General features: G+C 39.6%; 1 protein-coding gene across 3 annotated transcripts; it reads left to right on the forward strand.

Annotated features, from left to right (window-relative positions):
- The first annotated feature begins 928 nt into the window (after positions 1-928).
- LOC115062154 (solute carrier family 35 member F5) lies at positions 929-17,733 on the forward strand. Of its 3 annotated transcripts, none has more exons than XM_029530778.1 (15): positions 929-1,075; positions 2,200-2,342; positions 3,482-3,631; positions 4,526-4,588; positions 4,813-4,894; positions 5,490-5,683; positions 8,481-8,562; positions 8,699-8,786; positions 9,934-9,998; positions 10,106-10,210; positions 11,907-12,066; positions 12,240-12,330; positions 12,623-12,777; positions 14,421-14,520; positions 16,675-17,733. In XM_029530778.1, exons 1-14 carry the CDS (start codon positions 1,048-1,050, stop codon positions 14,500-14,502), a joined length of 1,488 nt encoding a protein of 495 aa, XP_029386638.1. In that variant the 5' UTR covers positions 929-1,047; the 3' UTR covers positions 14,503-14,520; positions 16,675-17,733. The 3 variants fall into 3 exon arrangements, with proteins under 3 accessions (XP_029386638.1, XP_029386639.1, XP_029386640.1); XM_029530779.1 differs by having other exon boundaries at positions 5,493-5,683; XM_029530780.1 differs by adding an exon at positions 1,602-1,698 and having other exon boundaries at positions 935-1,488; positions 2,200-3,631.
- The last annotated feature ends 1,892 nt before the right edge of the window (positions 17,734-19,625 follow it).

A 19,625-nucleotide genomic window follows, 5' to 3' on the forward strand; every position in this document is an offset into this window, starting at 1 on the left:
CACGAAGAGCCCTCCCCCTGCTGGAGACATGTGCTCCTCTCAGTCTACAAAAGCCTGTGTGGGTGTTTGTGTGTGTGAGTGTGTTTCTTTGTGTGTGTGTGTTTGTTTGTGTTTGGGGGGGGGGTGCCTGGCACACTTTTTTGTTGCCGTTTTGCGAGTGATTTATCTAGTGAATTGACTAATTTGCCAACTGCTTTTCGAATACATTGTATTGTTATATTTCCAATAAAAATGAAAATTCTTTCATAAATCTTTGGAAAGATTTAATTAACAGTGGCTATTACTGTTATTTATGTGAGGTAAAAAAAACATAAATAAATAAATAAATAAAATATCCAAAATGTTATGATGTGCCAGTCATCAGACTATATAATAAGGATAAACACTGAGCCCCAGACTTTAATGTATCAGTGTTATCTTGATGGTGATTGGCCTGTTTATCTTCAGGAGCTTTTAGGATGCAGAATTAGATTGGTAATACTCTCTGTCATCATTATAACTTGATGGGCTATAAATCGTCTGGTGAATGAATTCAAAAGTGATGTTCTCTTTATTCAGTTACATTTTCTACGAAGATGAAATGACAGTAACGTTTTGAAAAATAATGTGATGAAAATCCTGTCTCAGTGCTTGCTCAGTGCAATGTTTAAACATCAAATTATTTTATATGAAATGCAGATTTTTGGGGGAATTAAGTTGCCTTTCATATATTGAAGTCAGAACATTCATGTCATTGGCCCTGCTTGTAACAAATTCTCATCCTTGTAAATACTATCTTAAGTATATTGCGGTTGTTTATAATGACCTAAGTGCATAACTTCATTTTTAACATGACAGCAAAATGTAAGTTATGTGTTAAGGAAGAATGCCACTTTAAGACTTCATATCCCATAAGTCTCTGCACAACATAAATGATGTCACCTGACAATGAAGAGGGCAGGCTGTGCTAATGTTTACAGTCACTTGGTTGTCAGTGACTTTATCGTAAAACGGATCGATTTTATTTATATTTGCAAATAACATTAAAAGAAATGTGAATAATGGCGCATGCTAAATGAACTCACTTCGTATTCAGGTAAAAGTGACGTTAGCAAAATATTGACGGTTCAGTTTAACAATGCTTGTTAGCGGTTAGCTTGTGAGTTATCTGTAAACAAGTAAAAGTAGCACAGCGGCGATACCTGCCATTGTTAACTACACCAATAGGCGGACCTGACCAGCTCCTGTCAATGAACTACCTCTAACGTTAGAGTGAGACGTCACCTGCCGCATTACTTATTGACTAGGCTTTGATATCGACCGTTTAGTTTGGCTAGCTTTCAGGTGTGAAAGAAACGGCTTATCTGACGGCGGGCACTTTAATGGGTTTCACCGGCAAAGCGAATTGCACCTATAGAAAAACCTAACTCTTAGTGTTAGTAACATGGCAGCCTGTTCTGTCTCTGCATTGGCTCCAGCTGACATGTAGCTGAAACACTAAACCCGCAGGTGAGTTGAGATAAAGACACATTGTGCTCGGTGGTGTTAGAGTGCCAGGAGAGTCAAGAGCCGTCAACTCTGACAGCACAGCACACCTCTCTTTTGCTTTCTTTTTGGACCAGGTTTTTAAATACCCTCACCTGATTCTGACTGTGCCCACTGAATCTGAGCTGGAAAGACCACGTAGGACATTTCGGTGTGAATTTTGTTGTCAAACAGGTGTGTACAGGGATGTAACTCCTCCTTTTCTTTCAGCTGTGCGGGGCCTATACACAGAGTTCATTTCAAAAAGGAACGCAGTTATGCACATTTGCGTGATTTCATCATTCTGAGTACAGTATGAGACATATGTCTCATAGGGTCGAGCAATTAATTTAAATATTATAAAAATGGTACATGGGGACGTAGCTCAGTGGTGCATGCAGAGGGCCTGGGTTCAAACCCGAACCACAAGGCAAACCAGTGGTGGGCTTGTGCTGGTCATGTAAATCATGGCAATAAGGGGAATGTTAAAATTGCAGATGCTTGTAAAGCACGTAAACAAACCTGCTTGTTTAAATAATTGTATCTTTTTCTTACATACTATTTTACTTAATAATTGTAACATTGTTGCTATGTCAGTATTCTCCTTCAAAAAAAGTAATTGCTTAATTAGCAAATTCAAAATGTTGGCAGCAGTTGTGAGCTACTTCCTGAAGTTTTGCTTATCACATTTATCAGTGTTCCTGATGGAATGGGCATTCATCATGAATCGGGTGAGCTCTCAGGGTAGCTCTGCAGCCCAGCGCAGGAGGATGGCCCTGGGGGTGGTAATACTCCTGCTGGTGGATGTCATCTGGGTAGCCTCCTCCGAGCTAACCTCAGTAAGGCCTTATGTCACACTCTGCCCCTTTGTTTTACATATTTTCTGTTGGGTGCTGGGTTGGGGTGCATGAGTATACAATGGGAATGATACAAGAGATGGGGTGTAAGTGTACTTGGTATTAATGGTATATATGGTACTAACATGTTTCCCCTCTCTCCCCCCAAAAATTCAACATGAAATTCTTAAATCTTCTGGTTAGTGTTGAGGCCGCAACCAAATGTGAGGAAAAATGCTGAAGTTAAAAATATCTGCATATATGTTAAGATTGTAGGTGCTCTTTATTCTACTGGATGGATGAATTGTTAAAGCTTCAGAACATTTCATGGTTTTAAACTTGAATGCCTTAAATGGGGATCATTTAACAACTTCTTGCATCATTACAAGAAAAATTGATGAGCACCAGAAGGGAGGGTGGAGTTAGAAAGCAATGGGAAACAAACAGGAGGAGATTATTAAGCATCTCAAAAAGTCAGACATTTCTTTCAGAAAAACAATTAAGAAATAACTAAACATTGGAGGCATATGGGCGGAATAGCAGTTACTCCTGTTTTGCCACAGCAAGTTGTTTTGATTCCTGGGCCTGGGCCCTTTCTGTCCAGAGTTTACATGTTCTCCCCGTGCCTGCGTGGGTTTCCTCCAGTTTCCTCCAGGTTCCTCCGGTTTCCTCCCACCATCCAAAGATATGCATGTTTAGGTTTATTGGTAACTCTAAATTGCCCATTTCGAGGCATGAGTGTGAGTGGTTATTCCTCTCTGTCTGTCTTTATGTGTTGACCCTGTACACCCCGCTACAACCCCGGTGACCAGGAAACAGATAAGCAGTAGAAGATGAATGAGTGAATAAACATTGGAAAATGTTTATTCATATTTTTTTATTTTTTTATTTTTTTTGTCAGCCATCTGATAAATTGTATCATAAACTTTCCTTTTACTCCTTTTAAAGTGAAGTAGAGTGATCGATGAAGTGTTTCTGTCAGTGGAATAAATAACATTTATTAATATTCCAGGGATGATCTTTAACTTCACAAACTAGTTTCAATTCAAGACGCAAGAAACCAAATCTGCTGCCTATAGTATGAAGGCTTTCCAGATAATAGTTGTTATAGTTAATTTTCCCCATGATGATTGTCCCTACAGTATATTTTTAAGCGACAGGAATACAACAAACCCTTCTTCAGCACCTTCGCAAAGACCTCCATGTTTGTGCTATATTTGCTGGGCTTTCTGCTGTGGCGGCCCTGGAGGCAGCAGTGCACTGGCACTCTGAAACGCCGGAGCTCTGCATTTGTAAGTACTCAAGCCACACTCTCACTACATGGGGGCAGCAGGTTTAAACAGCTCTTTTTTTTTTTTTTTTTTTTACTCCCAAAAATTTATGATGCCACATTTCATGTCTTCAGTAACAGGTAACCATACACCATGTCTTCTGAGACATATTTTGCCAGACAGATTGAACTGTAGCTGAAAAGGCAAAATCTTGAGTGTGGTGTGACTCGTGAGTATTGCGTTGTGTAGTGAAAGCAGTGACCCAAGCTTATCTCCCTCAAACTTAAAAATTTAATTTCTAACATGCTGAGGTTTTAGAAGTAACAAAATAAAGAACTCCCTTGCACCCATGTCTGACTTCATAATATGAGCAAAGCAATAGATTATCATAAGCAGGTAACACATTTCTTGTACATTTTAATTTCACTGCATTTCTTTTACTGTGTATACGAATTCAAACAAAAACTTTAACCACACCGCTAAGTTACTTTGAACAGAACAAATTCAAAAGTTAGAGCACAATTACAAAGACTGATCCAATCTTAGGATGGTCTTCAGGTCACTTGATGTTTCTTAGCTGCATTTGTCGCAGAAACCCTCTCGAAATTGTGAATTTGGTATTTGGTAATTACCTGAATGAGACTGTTTCGACTAAGCTGCTTTTATCAAAAAGCAGATTCATTATGGTTTCCTTTGACCTGTGTTTAAGCTCACTGGCTGAAGAATAGGTTTTTGGTACTTAAGATTAAAAACAGTGACATTTAAGATGTAGTGTGGGCCGGAGTCAGCTTAAGGTTTTTTTTAACTGTTGAGATCAAATCATCATTGGCTGAGTCAAAGCCACTCAGGCACAGCTTAAAGATGTGGTGCAGAAAGTCTTTGGATCATTGACAGTTTAATCTTATCTTTATGCAGTTTGCTGATGCTGAGGCTTACATCAGACCGTGCACTACTGACAACACTGTGAACAATTGTTTGGTATGTGGGTTCGTGTAGTCTTGTTTTTTTTTTTTTTTTTTTTTTTTTATTTATCTAATTTTTTTAAATAGTAATTATTATAATTTTTATTTTTACTCTTTGTTTTGTTGGCAGAAGGAGGCCAAAAAATAATTTCTCAAATACAAAAGTAATTTAAACTGATTGTTTTTACAACTATTTCACAATCAAGAACAAATATCTAACTGTCTTTGGTTCCTCTGCAGAGTGAACCTCTGTATGTGCCGGTCAAGTTCCAGGATTTCCCTGCTGAACACTCAAATTGTTTAACGGGAGACTGTAAATCTTGTGAGTATATAGCTGATATTTTTGCTTTGTAAAACATGAAGCATGCTGTTGGCTTTGCATCTTTCTTTGAATTTTTGAAGCACTTTTGAGCTGTTAAAGTTGTATTTGATCGATAACCTCATCGGCTTGGTCTCAGGAATGAGAAATAAGATGCGAACAGCAGATGGCAGTGCTGAGCCATGAAAATCAATAAATAATAATTCTTTTGCGTATATTTATTACAATAAATACAAAATGACAAGGAATCAGATTTTGCTTTTGGTTCTTTTTTCTAGAGCAATTGAAAAGCATGATGATGCTCTTCAGGCTGTCTGACAGGCTCGAGAGCCCACAGCAACATAAGAGAGGCTCTGAGACAGTCTATTAGTATTTCTGGTGTCTTTGAAGTTTCAAGGCTTCATACATTTGGCATTTCTGTTGTAGGGTTAGGTTATTACATTAGCGTCTGAGTAGGGGAATATGTTGCTTTATTAGTTCAAATGAATATTACTTATGCAAATCCAAGTGGAACCTCAGAATAACAATACATTTTTGTGTTTGTGCTTTTGAATAAAAATTAAGTTAATTTATTTCTTTCTTCAAATCTGGTTCCCAGCAGCTTCTAAAAAGCACCGGGTGCGTTTCAGTAATATCATGGAAGTGCGCCAGCTGCCCTCCACTCAGGCCCTGGAGGCCAAAATCTCCCGCATGTCTTACCCGGCTGCCAAGGACCATGAGGCCATGTTACGCACAGTGGGCAAGCTAACCATCACTGATGTGGCCAAAATCAGCTTCTTCTTCTGCTTTGTGGTGAGTAACATCTCATTTTTTCTGTATCGTATGAAAGCTACTAAATCTATTGAAATACATTAACACAATTTTTTTACTTTCAGGAGACGATGTTGTGCACATTCAGTACCAATTTGAATGCACAAAGTACTTGTTTAATTCTACTTAAATTCTTACTTCAAAACTTTCTTCTTTTTTTTTTTTAAATAAAAAGTGAATCTTTTACGCCATTAAAAATAAGTGACTAGACACACAGTCATCACCTTCCACCTGCTTATACTTTTATTGTAAATCTGTTAGCATGTTCTATAGATCTTGTTTTTTGAAATGAAGCAGATACATAGATGTGACTTTGGTTTGGCCAGGTGAGCAGTCATGTGCCTTTTATTTACTGTGGCTTCCATCTCACCAACCCACCAGCAAATGTTTGAAAAATGGTAATCTCTCTGGATTAACGACTGTTAGAGTGACTGTTCCTGGTTACAAACGCTGGTTTCTGGGCAACCAACTCCAGGGATCTCCTGTTTCCAAACATCTTGCATTAGACCACTGTGCTCATGGGAGCTCTCATAGCTGTTTAAATGGTTTTATACTCTTTTTTTATGCTATACTCATACTCTATACTCATGCACTTAACCTTTTGACAGTTGTATGGCAAAATTCCTTGGGCTTCATAGACTGGGCACTGAGAGGCAAGGTGTATTGTGTGACAGTGGCAGGTGCCTTTCTAATCTATATAAGTCACATCAGGAGTCACTATAAAGATCTCAGACATATTTAAAGAAAATAGAATGCATCCTACCACATTTTAGTGTCCCGTAAAAGCAGTTTAAATTTTTAATAAATTTGAAAAAGTATTATTGTATTTATATTATGACTTATTAACTGCAGACAGAAATGACATCAGAATATGGTTGTCGGCTGGACTTTTAAGAGTCATCACAGCAAGAACACCATCTGCATAGTTGATTTTGTTGTTGTTATTACACTTCCTGACACTTCTGGGTTACAACTGCCAGCACAATGATCAGTGGTCAGCCCGCTCAGCCATTTGAGCCATAGCTTCCTAAATGCGACAATAGAATGTGTGCACAAAGTCAGTATTTAGTGCAGCTAATACTAAACCTCAGTTTAATAATGTAGGTATTAATTTGTCACAGTACACAAGAGATCATGTGTCTTATATTGGCCTTTCTCCTACGATTTCTTTGAATGATGGAAATGCAGATACATGCTACTTGGAGGGCATTGCTGTCTCACACACCTCCACCCGTACTTTTGGGTCAGCTGCCAGGAGCCACTCATTAGTGATGTTTCACTCCTTTGAGCTTAGAACATCCGAAGTGGTGGGGCAACAATACTAGGGACATCTTCCTCCCCCTCCCTGTAGCTGACCTTAAGATCCTTGTTTTAAAAAGCAAAAACAAGGGCCAAATTGTGATGCTAGACACAGCATCTCTAAAACTGCAGCTTTTGTGGGGTGTTCCCAGTCTACAGTGGTCAGTATGCATTGTCGCTGACCCCTTTGCACCAACAAAAGTATCAACAATGGACACGTGAGCATCAGAACTAGACCAAGAAGTGATGGAAGAAGGTGGCCTGGTCTGATGAATCACATTTACATCACTCAGCACGTCGGGTGCATGCTCATCGCTTACCCGAGGAACACATGGCACCAGGATGCACTATGGGAAGAAGGCAAGCAGTGGGTTAGAGGTAGTGGGATGCATTGGGCAATGTTCTGCTTGGAAAACTTGGGTCCTGCCATCCATGTGGATGTTACTTTGGCCTGTACCATCTACCAAAGCATCTACAGAACATATTCACTCTTTCCTAGAGATGATTTTCCCTGATGGCCGTGGCCTCTTTCAGCAGGATAACGCAGTGTGCTACAAAGCAAAAATTTTTCAGCAATGCTTTAAAGAGCACAACAACAAATTTGAAGTGTTTACTTGAACTCCAAATTCCCCAAATCTCAACCCAATCCAGCATCTGTGGGATGTTCTAGACAAACAATTCTGGAGGTCCTGATTTGCAACTTCCCATGACACCTTTGGGGGTCTAGTGGAGTCTATGCCTCAATGGGTCAAACACAATATTAGGCAGGTGGTCATAATGCTATGCCTGAACATTTGGTTATTTCATGTGCATGCGTATACAGAATTGAGGTGCAAACTACATAAAATCCAAGCACACGTGAGCAGCATATATGGCATCAGAATTAAGTTAGAAGGTAAAGTTTAAAGTGCAGATTGCTACAGGGCTACATGTGTCTGTTTTTGCAGATCTTTATAGTCTGTCTGATGGTAGCAGATGGTGGACAGGATGTGTAGAGTCCTTGGTAATGTTTATGGCTCCTCAGTGGTACCCTCTATTGGCAATATCTTCAAGAGAGGGCAGGAGGTGGCCAACAATTTTCTGTACTGCCTTTTTGACCCTCTGCAGGGCCTTTTTGTCTGAGGTAGAGCACCCTTGCATACCACGCCGTGATACCATAGGCTAGTATGAATTCTATGGCAGCTTGGTGGAAGGCTAGCAGCAGATCACTGTTCAGGTTGGTATTTCTAAGTATTCTCAGAATGTAAAGCTGCTGAAGCACCTTTTTGACTGTTAGTTGTCCAGGTCATTAGAGGAGAGGATTATTTTGAATTTAAAGTTTTGCGCTCTCCATGCAGTCACCAGTGATGTAGGTGGGTGGTAGTTTAGCTCTCCTCTTCGGCCTGAATTCCAGACAAGGAATGGCTTGATCTTTTCACAAAAGGCCTGTTGTGTTGTTTTTTCCAATTCTCTTACATCACCACCTCTGTTTGTCTTTCAGTGGTTCCTGGCCAACCTGTCCTACCAGGAAGCGCTGTCTGACGTGCAGGTTGCAATCGTTAACATCCTGTCGTCCACTTCAGGTGAATCTATCTTACAATTTCATGTCAATAAGTAAAAGTTAAGGTGAGAATGGACAGTGGGGAAAATAGTCTAGAGAGGAGCCTGTCTGTGCCTAGTCTGCCTCCTCATTGTCCTCTGCCACTTTTCCTTCTTCAGGACTCTTCACACTCATCTTAGCAGCCATATTTCCCAGCAACAGCACCGACCGCTTCACCTTGTCGAAACTGCTGGCTGTGGCTCTGAGGTAAAGGCTGAATGAAAGTGTTGGCTGCTGTCATGTTGGGAGGTTGTTTACCTACATAAGTGGATGTTTTCTTTTATACAGTGTGTTTTGAAATCTACCAATAACTATACTCCATAAGCAGATGCTTGCTGTGAAGTTGGTGTTAGCTGTCCTAATGGTGACCTTTGGTTATGATTATGAATACACTGGGTCATACTCGGATACGAGATCCACCCTTGTTCTTCTTAAGTATTATTAGCTTTTTAAACCCCTTATACTGGTCAGAGTCTGAGGCGTTTCCCATGTGATGTGATCACAAGTGGTCAGCTGTAAGTTTAGGTGTGAATGCACCTCAGACACATTCAGGACTAATTTGAGAGCTGATCATTCAGACCACATGATGATGTGCTCTGGCAGTCCGATTACTCCCATCACAGATTCATGATAGTGTATCATCAAAAAGAAGTGTATCATTAATTCACTATTTCAAATGGAAAAAAAAATCTAATTTATGTAATGTAATTTATGTTTTGTTTCAATGACTTTTAATAACGTTTTCATTTATTTCAATGTATTTACTTCCCTCTTAGGGTAGAATTATTTATTTATTTGGTGTGTATTGTGTTGTCTGTTGGCTGTATGGTCTGATCTGGTGGCAAACCAGTTTCCCCATGGGGTCTTATAATAAAGTATCTGTTGGCCTGTCTGTCTGTCTGTCTATATATCTATCTATCTGTCTATCTGTCAGTCATTGAATGCCTTTATGTTGCTGTCTGTATAGGAAGAGCTGTGGAAAAAATGTTCACTCCATGTGGACAGTCCAGAGGTTTCCCAACCAGACTTATCGTTCAATCCTATTCCATACTGGTTGAATTCAGAGTGTGAATTTGTGTGTGAAAGTAGCTTGATCAGAGTGATCTCTTGAATCAGAAGGAAAAGAATTCAGGTGGGGGAGTGAGTAAGACAGTGCTTTCCGTGCCCTTGATATCCACTGCCCTTGAGCAGATCACTGAACTGCCCCCCCCCCCACTGCTCCCCAGGCTGCAGCTGCTCGTTGATGGGTAAAATGCAGTTGTCAAAGCCCTGTGTGTGAAAACATAATTGGTGAATATAGTATTCCTGTTGTTCCTCTTCTTATTCCTTTTGTCATAATTTTCTTCACGTACAGCATGGGAGGTGTGGCCCTTGTGAGTTTCTCCAGCATGGACGACCCTGATGGGAAAGGTGTCATAGGTAACCATGGAGACAGCAAGTATCTCCCACTCTTATACATCAGTTATGTAAATAATATAGTTTGAAAGCCTCTTTCCAAATATGGTGACTCTTTCTTTTCTGTGAAGGTTCTCTTTGGTCTCTGGCGGGGGCAATACTTTACGCTGTCTATATCGTAATGATTAAGAGGCGAGTGGATCGGGAGGATAAGCTCGACATTCCCATGTTCTTTGGTAGGAAAACTGTACTTCTGCAGATTTTGCTGTGTTTACAGTGATGTGTATTCAGGCCTGTGGACACAGGGAAAGCAGCAGGCCATGATTGAAAACCAAAACCTCACACATATCCTTGAAATCTGTCTTCCCTGTCTTTAGCCATCATCTCACCCTGTCTCAATTCTAACCTTAAAAAATTCAGACCAGACAAGACCCAAATGCCATAACCCTGCATTTCTTTTTTTATAACTGAAATTTTTATTGTGTTGTCACATGGATATAAGCAAAACAATACGGCAAACAAGGTGCAAATTAAAACAACAACAATCTCAGAAGATATGTCAATTTTTACATAACACAGATTTCCTGGACAATTTCCAGCCACTGTTCCTGTTTTGGGACATTTACATTAAGCCAGTGTCTTGTGACCACTTTTTGTACTTACTACGAGTAATACTTTAGTCAAGTACAGATCTTCTCTCATTACCATATTCTCAATATTTCCAAGATTAATTTCTGGGCAAGTCTTTGGGATTTCATATCTCAGGACATTCCAGAAGATATGTCATAACCCCTGCTTTGTACATGTAGAGCTGTACACCAAAGCCTCTGGCCTAGTATTGGTCTAGACACCTTGATCATCTAGCAGTGTTGAGATGACCACCTGCACCTCACTCTCTTTGACAGGGAGGTTGGTGCCCTGGCTTTGAACACCTGGAAAATAAATAGAACTACTAAGTCCTTATCAACAGGGACAGCACTGAAATGTTTCCAACTCTCACATTGCAAGGAACCCATCTCTTTCACAGAGCAAACAAAATCTTCAAATTTTTATCCCATCCCAGTCATCACCTACCTTGCTGCACTCTGGAAAGTGCTATGGGGGCATAAATTCCTGCACCTGCAGAATTGGGAGCAATTTTAACTGAGGGCCATCTGTGAACTGTACCCTGCCAAGTCTGTACCTATCTATATCCATCCCCCTGGCCAGAAACCCACACTCTAACCAGTGGATCAAATGTGGGACAGTGTGTCTGCAAATACTCCCTATTTTACTGCAGTATCTCTGCCGGTTTGATACTTACAGGTGAAATGATTTTACTGTTGTTATCCTGTTTACTAGGAGTAGTAATTTCAGTTTAACTGTGCTAACAACAAAGGTGTCCTATGGCTAGTAGCAACACTGTTCCCTCCTTTCTAAGATGTGCGAGAAGCATGCATATTTTAGATTTTGTAGCATCTATACTTGAAGCATCGTCTTTTATCATGGCTGTGTCATTGCATTCTGTCAGTTGTCAACCAAGTTCATGACAGCATGTAAGAATTCAGACTATTTTTTTGTTTCTTCAATTGAATATAGGCCAAATAGGCGTTTAGGTTATCTTGAAGTTCAGTAAATAACATTGATTATCTAGTTACCATGGCAGCTATCAGTGGGTCGATATATCAGACAGCAGGTGAACATTTAGTTGATGTTGAAGCAGAAAAAATGGTCCACTGTGAAGATGAGATCGACTCTGACAAGAAGCAAACTGTGATGTGTAGACAACTGAGATGGAGAATCTCCAACATCTCTTGGTCTGGTTCTACCAGAAGTGGTCCAGAGAAGGGAGCAGACCAGGTTCACTTTGAGTGCTTTGTATTCGTGTTGCCACTGTAGCTGATGATGGTTGTGCTCAGAGTTGTCCAGGCTGAACTGCTGTATGTCTCTCAGGGTTTGTGGGTCTGTTCAACCTGCTGCTGCTTTGGCCAGGATTCCTGGTGCTCCACTACACAGGCTTCGAGGCATTTGAACTTCCCAGCCAACTGGTGTGGACGTACATCCTCATCAATGGTCTCATTGGAACTGTTCTCTCAGAGTTCCTCTGGCTCTGGTGAGCAAATAATTTTTGCAGACCACAAATCCTGTAATTCAAACCTGATTCAAAACATTTTGATACTATCGGTCAGGTCTCCATCTAGATATCGACCTGATGAGGTGACCTGATTTTAATATAAAGTAACATTAGTTCGAACGTTTTTAAAGATATTCTGTTGCTCTCCACAGGGGCTGTTTCCTCACTTCATCACTGATTGGAACTCTGGCACTTAGCCTCACTATCCCACTCTCTATTATCGCAGATATTTGTATGCAGAAGGTAAGTACATACAGCAGATTGCTTACAATCAGATTTGAGTTTGAAAAGAGTCAAGATAATGTTTGTATGGCATAGTTGAATGTAGGGAAGGTGATTCAGAATGTATTGCAAAATGAAGTCTGTATATTTTTAGTTCATTTAAGCCTTTACTTCTTTTCCTCATCTCATCTCTTCATCCAAAAGTCGCTGCAGTTATTGTTGCAATACACTGCAATACCTTATGCTGAAAAATTAATCCCTGAAACTTGGAGCGTTCAGTAGTAACCAGTTACTTTCCTCTGTGTCTGTTCAGGTACGTTTTTCATGGTTATTTTTTGCTGGAGCAGTCCCCGTCTTCCTCTCCTTCTTCATCGCTACACTCTTATGCCATTACAACAACTGGGATCCTGTGCTTGTGGGGTTGAGGAGAGTCTATGCCTTCATTTGCCGGAAGCATCGCATTCAGAGGTAAACCCTGATAGACATATTAAACTCAGCCAAGATATATGAGCCATATCTCTTTGTGCTCTAGCTTACATACCAGCACGCTCTAGAAAGGTGGAACATGAGAGGGGTCACAACAATGCAACAATAAAGAGGACATTTTCTGAAATCTTTGACAATCAACTGATGTTTGTAAAACGATAGATCAGAGACAGAATAACTCTTGCTTACAAGGACAAACACACACAGACATACACATAAATATAGAATGACAGTAACCAGCATTTGAACAGATGGAAATCTACTGTGCATCTTATCAGTAAGCATTCTGGCAGTTGTTAGAGTGATAAAACGACTGCCATAAAACATCTGTCAGCAGTTCTGTATGATCTGTTTATACTTCATGGAACAAAGTGTAGGCGCTGAAGAACAGGCGGCTGCTGGAGCTGCTGGACACAACTGCAGCGCAACCACAGCCAATGGATGTGTGGGGTCACTGTGACACAACAATACAATACACAAATACACAACAAGTATTTCCTTTAGTTTTAGTTAGTCAGTTCAGTGCATCTGCCCGAAACTGATTATTCAAAATCAATAAAAAATTTGAAAATGATTAGTCACTTTCTGAATTCATTTAATTAAAATATATATAAGGGGCTTCACTCCTTTCTTAAAATTTCTTTCCAAGGTTATGGAACTTTTACAAATCATAAAAGAAATGAGCCATATATTGTGAAAAAGTTTCAAGTCTCTGCAACATTGTTTTCATAATGTGCCTATTTTATTCATGGACAATTATTACATTACTGGTCTGCCTGTGGTCCTGTATAAGTTTGAAAGCATTCGATTACATATACTACCTTCAAAAATAGATATGTTTTTGTTGTTACAAGTTAACATTCATAAATAGTGCAGGAGCAGATCACTGTGTTCACACATTTCAGCCTCTCATTCTTTGTTGTCTGTGAGCTCGTGTCTTAAAGTATATTAGACTAATCAAATTACCGTACCACTTGAACATTCATTCCTGGATGTCCAGAAATGTTATTAGTCATACGGGGACATTACTCTTGCATGGTCATTTTCAAGTGGACTCAGTAGCAAGGGATGTGGTTACTATTGCGTTTATGACGCAACTCCAACAAGAGTACAAATGGAAACAGATGCCTGATGGTTGAAACTGGTGCTTCTGTGAGAGCCATTTGACCAATGGAAGTTATTTATAGACACAGACATACACAGTACACACGCACACTCGTACATAACAGGGATCAAGTCTGTGCAGGAAGTAAGTTGTGAGTTTGTGAAATGTGAATATATTTATTTATTTATTTATTTTCACAATCATTTAAAATAGTTTAATTTAGAGTGGGCTGTTGTCTCAGTGTATTGTGTTATGTGAAATGTTAAAAATGAATTGACCTGAACTTTGACACACACTTGTCTGACGTTCTCACAAGGACTACTGGCTCCATTCATAGCTAGTTAAGTAAAGTACATGCTCGACTGGTGAACCTCTGCCGCATTTCTGTGATCTATTCACAAAAGAATAGATCACAGAAGAATTCTAGCCCTCCCATGGTGATGCAAGATAATCATGATTTTGATGCTTGTCATAGTTAATGACTTTGATGATGAGTGACAGCCCCTTCCTCTGCTTACAGACTGCCAGAGGACAGCGAGCAGTTTGAAAGCCTTATTCCTCTAAACACTGTCTCCCCCAATGAAGGAAGTTTCTGTTCATGATCCAGTAGTGTAACACAGGTAAATGATCACTTAACCCTCTCGGCTTTGGCAAATGTGTTGTTCATTGGTGTTTGTGATGTGCATATTATTCTGTGTGCATGTGTGTGTCTGTGTGCTTGTGTGTGAATATGTGAACGCATACAGCAATCAACTGAGTAAGTTGAAAAACTGAAGCCCCCCCAGTTCGAAAAAAAAAAGAAAGTATAATAATCTCTGTCTCACAGTGTGAGAGTGTGTCTCTGAGTGTGGGTGTGTGTGTGTGAGAGAGAGAGAGAACTTGAATTCTGCTTAATGACCATCAAGGGTAACTCCACAGGGTTTAAAAAGAAGTCTGATTTTTATTTAAATCAATGTGAAAATGGTCTTTCTTCTCACACTACTAATTTAACTGAATGTTTTCCCAACGAGTTTATAGCAGTCTCTAGTTTCGAGTCTCCAAGAAAGCCTGATGCTTGGTTTGGCATATCACATTTAATAAAACATTCACCACAATTTTAAAAGTTGACAGTATGCCAGTGTTTTGTGTTCATCTTTCAAATTCACCAAAAAGCTTTTGAATGATCTAAAGAAAGAGATCATGGTTTTAACCTTGTCACCATCAGTATAATGCAAGACAATACAAATGTGTAAAATAATTAGTCAGCACCAAGACTGTACTCTGAACTGTAGTGAAAAACTAATTCAGACAATCAGGCATTCGGGGCATTCATGTCTCACCAACGTAAAGAACCAGTCCTCTTAACTTTAGGGGGACAAGAGGTGCGGCTAAATAAACCTGAAAATGTATTTTTATACAGCAACTAGGAGTAGATTAGCTTCCAGTCCAAGTTTTACTTTTTACACTCTTAATATAGGAAATTCATGACAAACAAAAGATACATCATAGCAGAGGAACTTTACATGCTTTGAAACATGTCTGGAGCTACTTGAAGTCTTAAAAGGCTTTTGCAACAGTTGATAAAGCCCAGTATTTATTTCTGTGTGCCTTGAGTTGTTTGCCCTCAACATCTGTCAAGCATTTGTCTCTTGGTTGCAGTGTTTGGACATGTTGAGTAAGGGGGACAGAGGATGAGCTGGACAGGATGATGATTAGATAAACATTTTAAATATGGGCCACCCACCCTGCGATGGACTGGCGACCTGTCCAGGGTGTACCCCGCCCTACCCAATGTGAGCTGGGATTGGCTCACACACCCCTTGCATCCCAGAAATGGCTAAGTGGAAGATGATGAATAAATGGGCCACCCACTCAACAAATCCGGGGGAAACTGCTGTCTCAGAAATTTTGTCAAACTTTTCTTATCTGCTTTTCCGACTTGTGAAGTAATTGCCAGTAGTTCTGAGAGAGACTTTTAACCCAGCATGTGGATTCTAATGGAGGTGTTAGTGGGGAATGGAAACGGTGCAATTTAGAACAGTGTCTGCTGGGTATATACTGTGCATTTAGAAAGTCTTTACACCCTCTAAAAATGTTATTTTCCCATCACTCAATGCCTCGTAATGACAAAGTGAAAACAGAATTGTAGAATATTTTTGCTGATTTTTTTTGAAAAGGAAAAACTGAAATTAAGACTTTTTGCCTTGGCACTTGATGTTTAAGTTTTTCTTGATCATCTCTCTAAAATCAATTGGCTAGAGACAACATTTAAAAGCACACACTATATAAGTCTTTTCCTGCCTCATGGAAGGATTTCTTGGGTCTCTTTAAATAATTCTGTAAAGAGTTGGGTCTAGACCTGCTTTGTATGTGCCTTGAAATGCCTTTGTTATGATCTGGCGCCATATAAATAAAATTTGATTTGAGAAAACCATGATGAGAAAGACTCGGGCACAGGATTGTGTTGAGGCTCAGATTCGGGGAATGGTACAAAAGTAACTCTGCTGCTGTCAGTGTTCCAAGAGCTCAGTGTCCTCCGTGATTCTTAAACAGTCTGAAACAACCAGGTCCCTTATAGAGCTGGCCACCTGGGCAAACTGACCCGAATGTTCGCTCTATGGAGCGACTGGGAAACTTCATGATGTGAGCAGAGAGCTGCAACAATGCTGCCGAGGCAAATCTTTGCATGTTCAATTTCTAAGTCAAAAGGGCTGATGAACATGTTTTTTTTTTTTTTTTTTCTTATGGAATGTAATCATTTCAAAGTAATAATATGTTCTTATTTATCTCCTCAGGTCGTGATCGTGGATCTTGCTGAATGGACAATCTGGAAGCTTTCGCCGACAGTGAACTGCACCAGTGCCTCCTTATCAAACCTATTTATTTTCTACATTTTAGCGACAATCCTGCCATCTTTTTTATTTTTGTCATTTTATATTATCAGTAGTTATTCTCTCTGAGAGTGCTGTTTGATACATGTGGAACTTGATCATAGCACTAACAGAGATTGAGTACCTTGGGATAGAGTTCTCATCTCTATTTAATGAAGGTTGATAATCTGTACTGGATGTTGTTAACTTTTGAAGAGTGTGTGGAGCCATAGCACATTACAGAGCAAAACGTAGTCATTACCAATGGTATTCGTATCATCAAGGCAGCATGACAGTGAAGCTCTTCCTTTGATAATACACTGAACTTCTGCACCATTGCTAATACCAACAGACTTTGTTAAAGTTTGCTGATTTGGCCTCACTGTCTTGTGGAATTTAAAATGCTGTTCCTGCTTCTGCAAGTCAACCATTTGACAAATCAGTGTCTTAAGACAAATAATCAAAATTAGGAATCTAGCACAGTGACAAATTTTGTTATGCAGCCTCACCAGCCCAGGTAATCATGTACTTTCAGACCTTTAGGTGATATCAACACTGTCCTGAGAACATCTCAGTGAAAATTTCATTTTTTTTAATTATTTTTTTTAATCTTAGGGTTTGTTCTTTTCATAAAAACTGCGATATAATTTTTCTTCTTCCAGCATCAATTTACCACAGACCATCAGCTTCTCAATTTCAGTGCTGAATACCCGAAGACAAACTGTGACAGAGCCACAGTTTTGCTGTAAGCTACACAAATGTCTCATTGCAATAAGAGTGGTGTGCTTTGAAAAGCAGCCTTGTTTTCATGTGGTGTAAATACTGTACATGGTTAAACTTAAGCAGAGTATTTGTGAAACCAGGACAAAAACCACAGATCATGTATCGGTTTATATTGGATGTATTATTTAACAATTACTGCTAGTGTGTATTGCAGCTGATTTCTATTGAGTGCAACAAGAGATTATATCACATCAATCGGTCTGTTGTATGTGAGTCTTTTTCAATTTTCTTTTTTTCCTAAACAAAAAATATTTAGTCCGGATGTGATTTCATGTGATGGAAGAAAAAAGCCTTTTTAGCATCCTCAGTGTGCGTCGTGTAAACATTACAGTTAAAGGTGAGGTGTCCATACTATTCCTCTCATCCCATTACATGGAGGGTTTTTATTGTCCTCACCATTGACTGGACATATGAAGTGGAGGTGGAAATGAGTTGCTGGGGAGGGCCACCCTGTGTCATGGCTGCAGGTGTGACAGTTCCCATGTTGACAACATACAGTTATCTTTTCATCCTTTTATCAGTGGTGCTTGTGGAATCATGGGTGTGATTATTATATATTGTTTCTCAGGTTTTTTTTTTGTCATGGTTTTTGTTATCTGTGTTTTTTTTTTTGTTTTTTTTTTTGTCTTTTTAAATGTCAAATGCCATTAGTGAAAATGTTATAAGATTTTAAAAGAAGATGCGGCCATCACAACGTCCCATCTATCAACATAAGCTCTTGAATCATGCTACTTTCCAAGACTGTCTTCATACTTACTCTGCACTATTAAAATGTATTGTTTTACATCTCTGTCTACAATGATACATTTCTACAGGAGACATTTAGCTCCCCTATGTGGATACATTTGCTGGGTGCCACCAGCAGGATCAACTATTTCAGATAGGCCGTTCAACATTAAGGCAGAATGGGATAATTAAATCATGATGCAGCTTTTATGGAGCTCCTGCTTTTGGTTTTCCACCCTTCCATCCCATGTTTGCAACAGCAATATCTCTAGCCTTTTGAGGGAACAAATATGGCACAAATGTTGATTTGATCTCGGCTAAAAGATGAACTGGTTCTATTGTGAGGGTGAGAATCATCGTGGCTTGACGTCCGTCTGAACGCGATTTATCAGCAAAACCCAGTAGAATTTTCCTACATCTAGCACAGACGTTCAGGTAGGTTGTGTTCGAAATTACTCACTGCTCTCTACATTTCCACGCATAGTCAAACCTGTAAAAGAAGTGTACAACCAATATTCACCAACTAAGCAATAAATGACATTGTGCTTGTGCTTGCTTTTTGAGTGCCATGGTTACCTTACCAAAAATCCTTTAAGTACAACTCAAGAGTTTTTGCGCTAATTAACCTTGACCACAGCTAACAGCATTGTTATGGCTTGTGGACTAACGGATGTCTGTCAGTTGTTAAAGTCCGCTACTGGGTCTGTACTGAAATAGTTGGACTCGTACTATAATGCCAGTGCCATTTTCTGTCTGTAGCATGTTCTGTGTTACTTGCTGAAGATCACCCTCTTTGAACAGTGTCTGAATAAACTGGAAACACCTGTCTCCCTTGCATGAGTCATCTGTTTCCAGAAGTGCTCCCACATCTACGTAGTAGAGTGAAGTTTATTTCATGACTAAACACCACTAATGACGTCCTTTATTTGTCAACAGCACTTTAACACACTGCTTACCTAACAATAACCGTACTATTCTACGATATCAGCAATATATGCATCATGACCACTGCTAGATGAAGAGCATTGATGATCCTTTTCTAATTGCATCACTGTGGGTTGATATGTAAAAAAAACAAATCTGAGAGAAAGGTGTCTGAACACCCAGAGCATCATGGTTCTATCTATCTATCTATCTATCTACCTATCTATCTATCTATCTATCCATCCATCCATCCATCCATCCATCCACATGGCACCAGAATGCATTATGGGAAGAAGACAAGCTGGTGGAGAGAGTGTGACACTTTGGACAATGATCTACTGGGAGACGATGGGTCAGTCATCCATGTGGCTGTTACTCTGACATGTAGCACCAACCTAAACTGGTTCAGAACAAGTCCAGGTCTTCATGAAAACAGTATTCCC

This window comes from Echeneis naucrates, chromosome 21, assembly GCF_900963305.1.
Source record: "Echeneis naucrates chromosome 21, fEcheNa1.1, whole genome shotgun sequence".
Classification (NCBI taxonomy): domain Eukaryota; kingdom Metazoa; phylum Chordata; class Actinopteri; order Carangiformes; family Echeneidae; genus Echeneis; species Echeneis naucrates.

What these genes read in the sequence shown, in the direction of transcription:
- LOC115062154 (XM_029530778.1), top strand. Translation starts at nt 1,048, where the DNA reads ATGCTAAATGAACTCACTTCGTATTCAG. An exon ending in ACACTGTGAACAATTGTTTG is followed by an intron (nt 4,589 to 4,812) that starts GTATGTGGGTTC and finishes GTTCCTCTGCAG; the next exon opens with AGTGAACCTCTGTATGTGCC. An exon ending in CGGAAGCATCGCATTCAGAG is followed by an intron (nt 12,778 to 14,420) that starts GTAAACCCTGAT and finishes CTCTGCTTACAG; the next exon opens with ACTGCCAGAGGACAGCGAGC.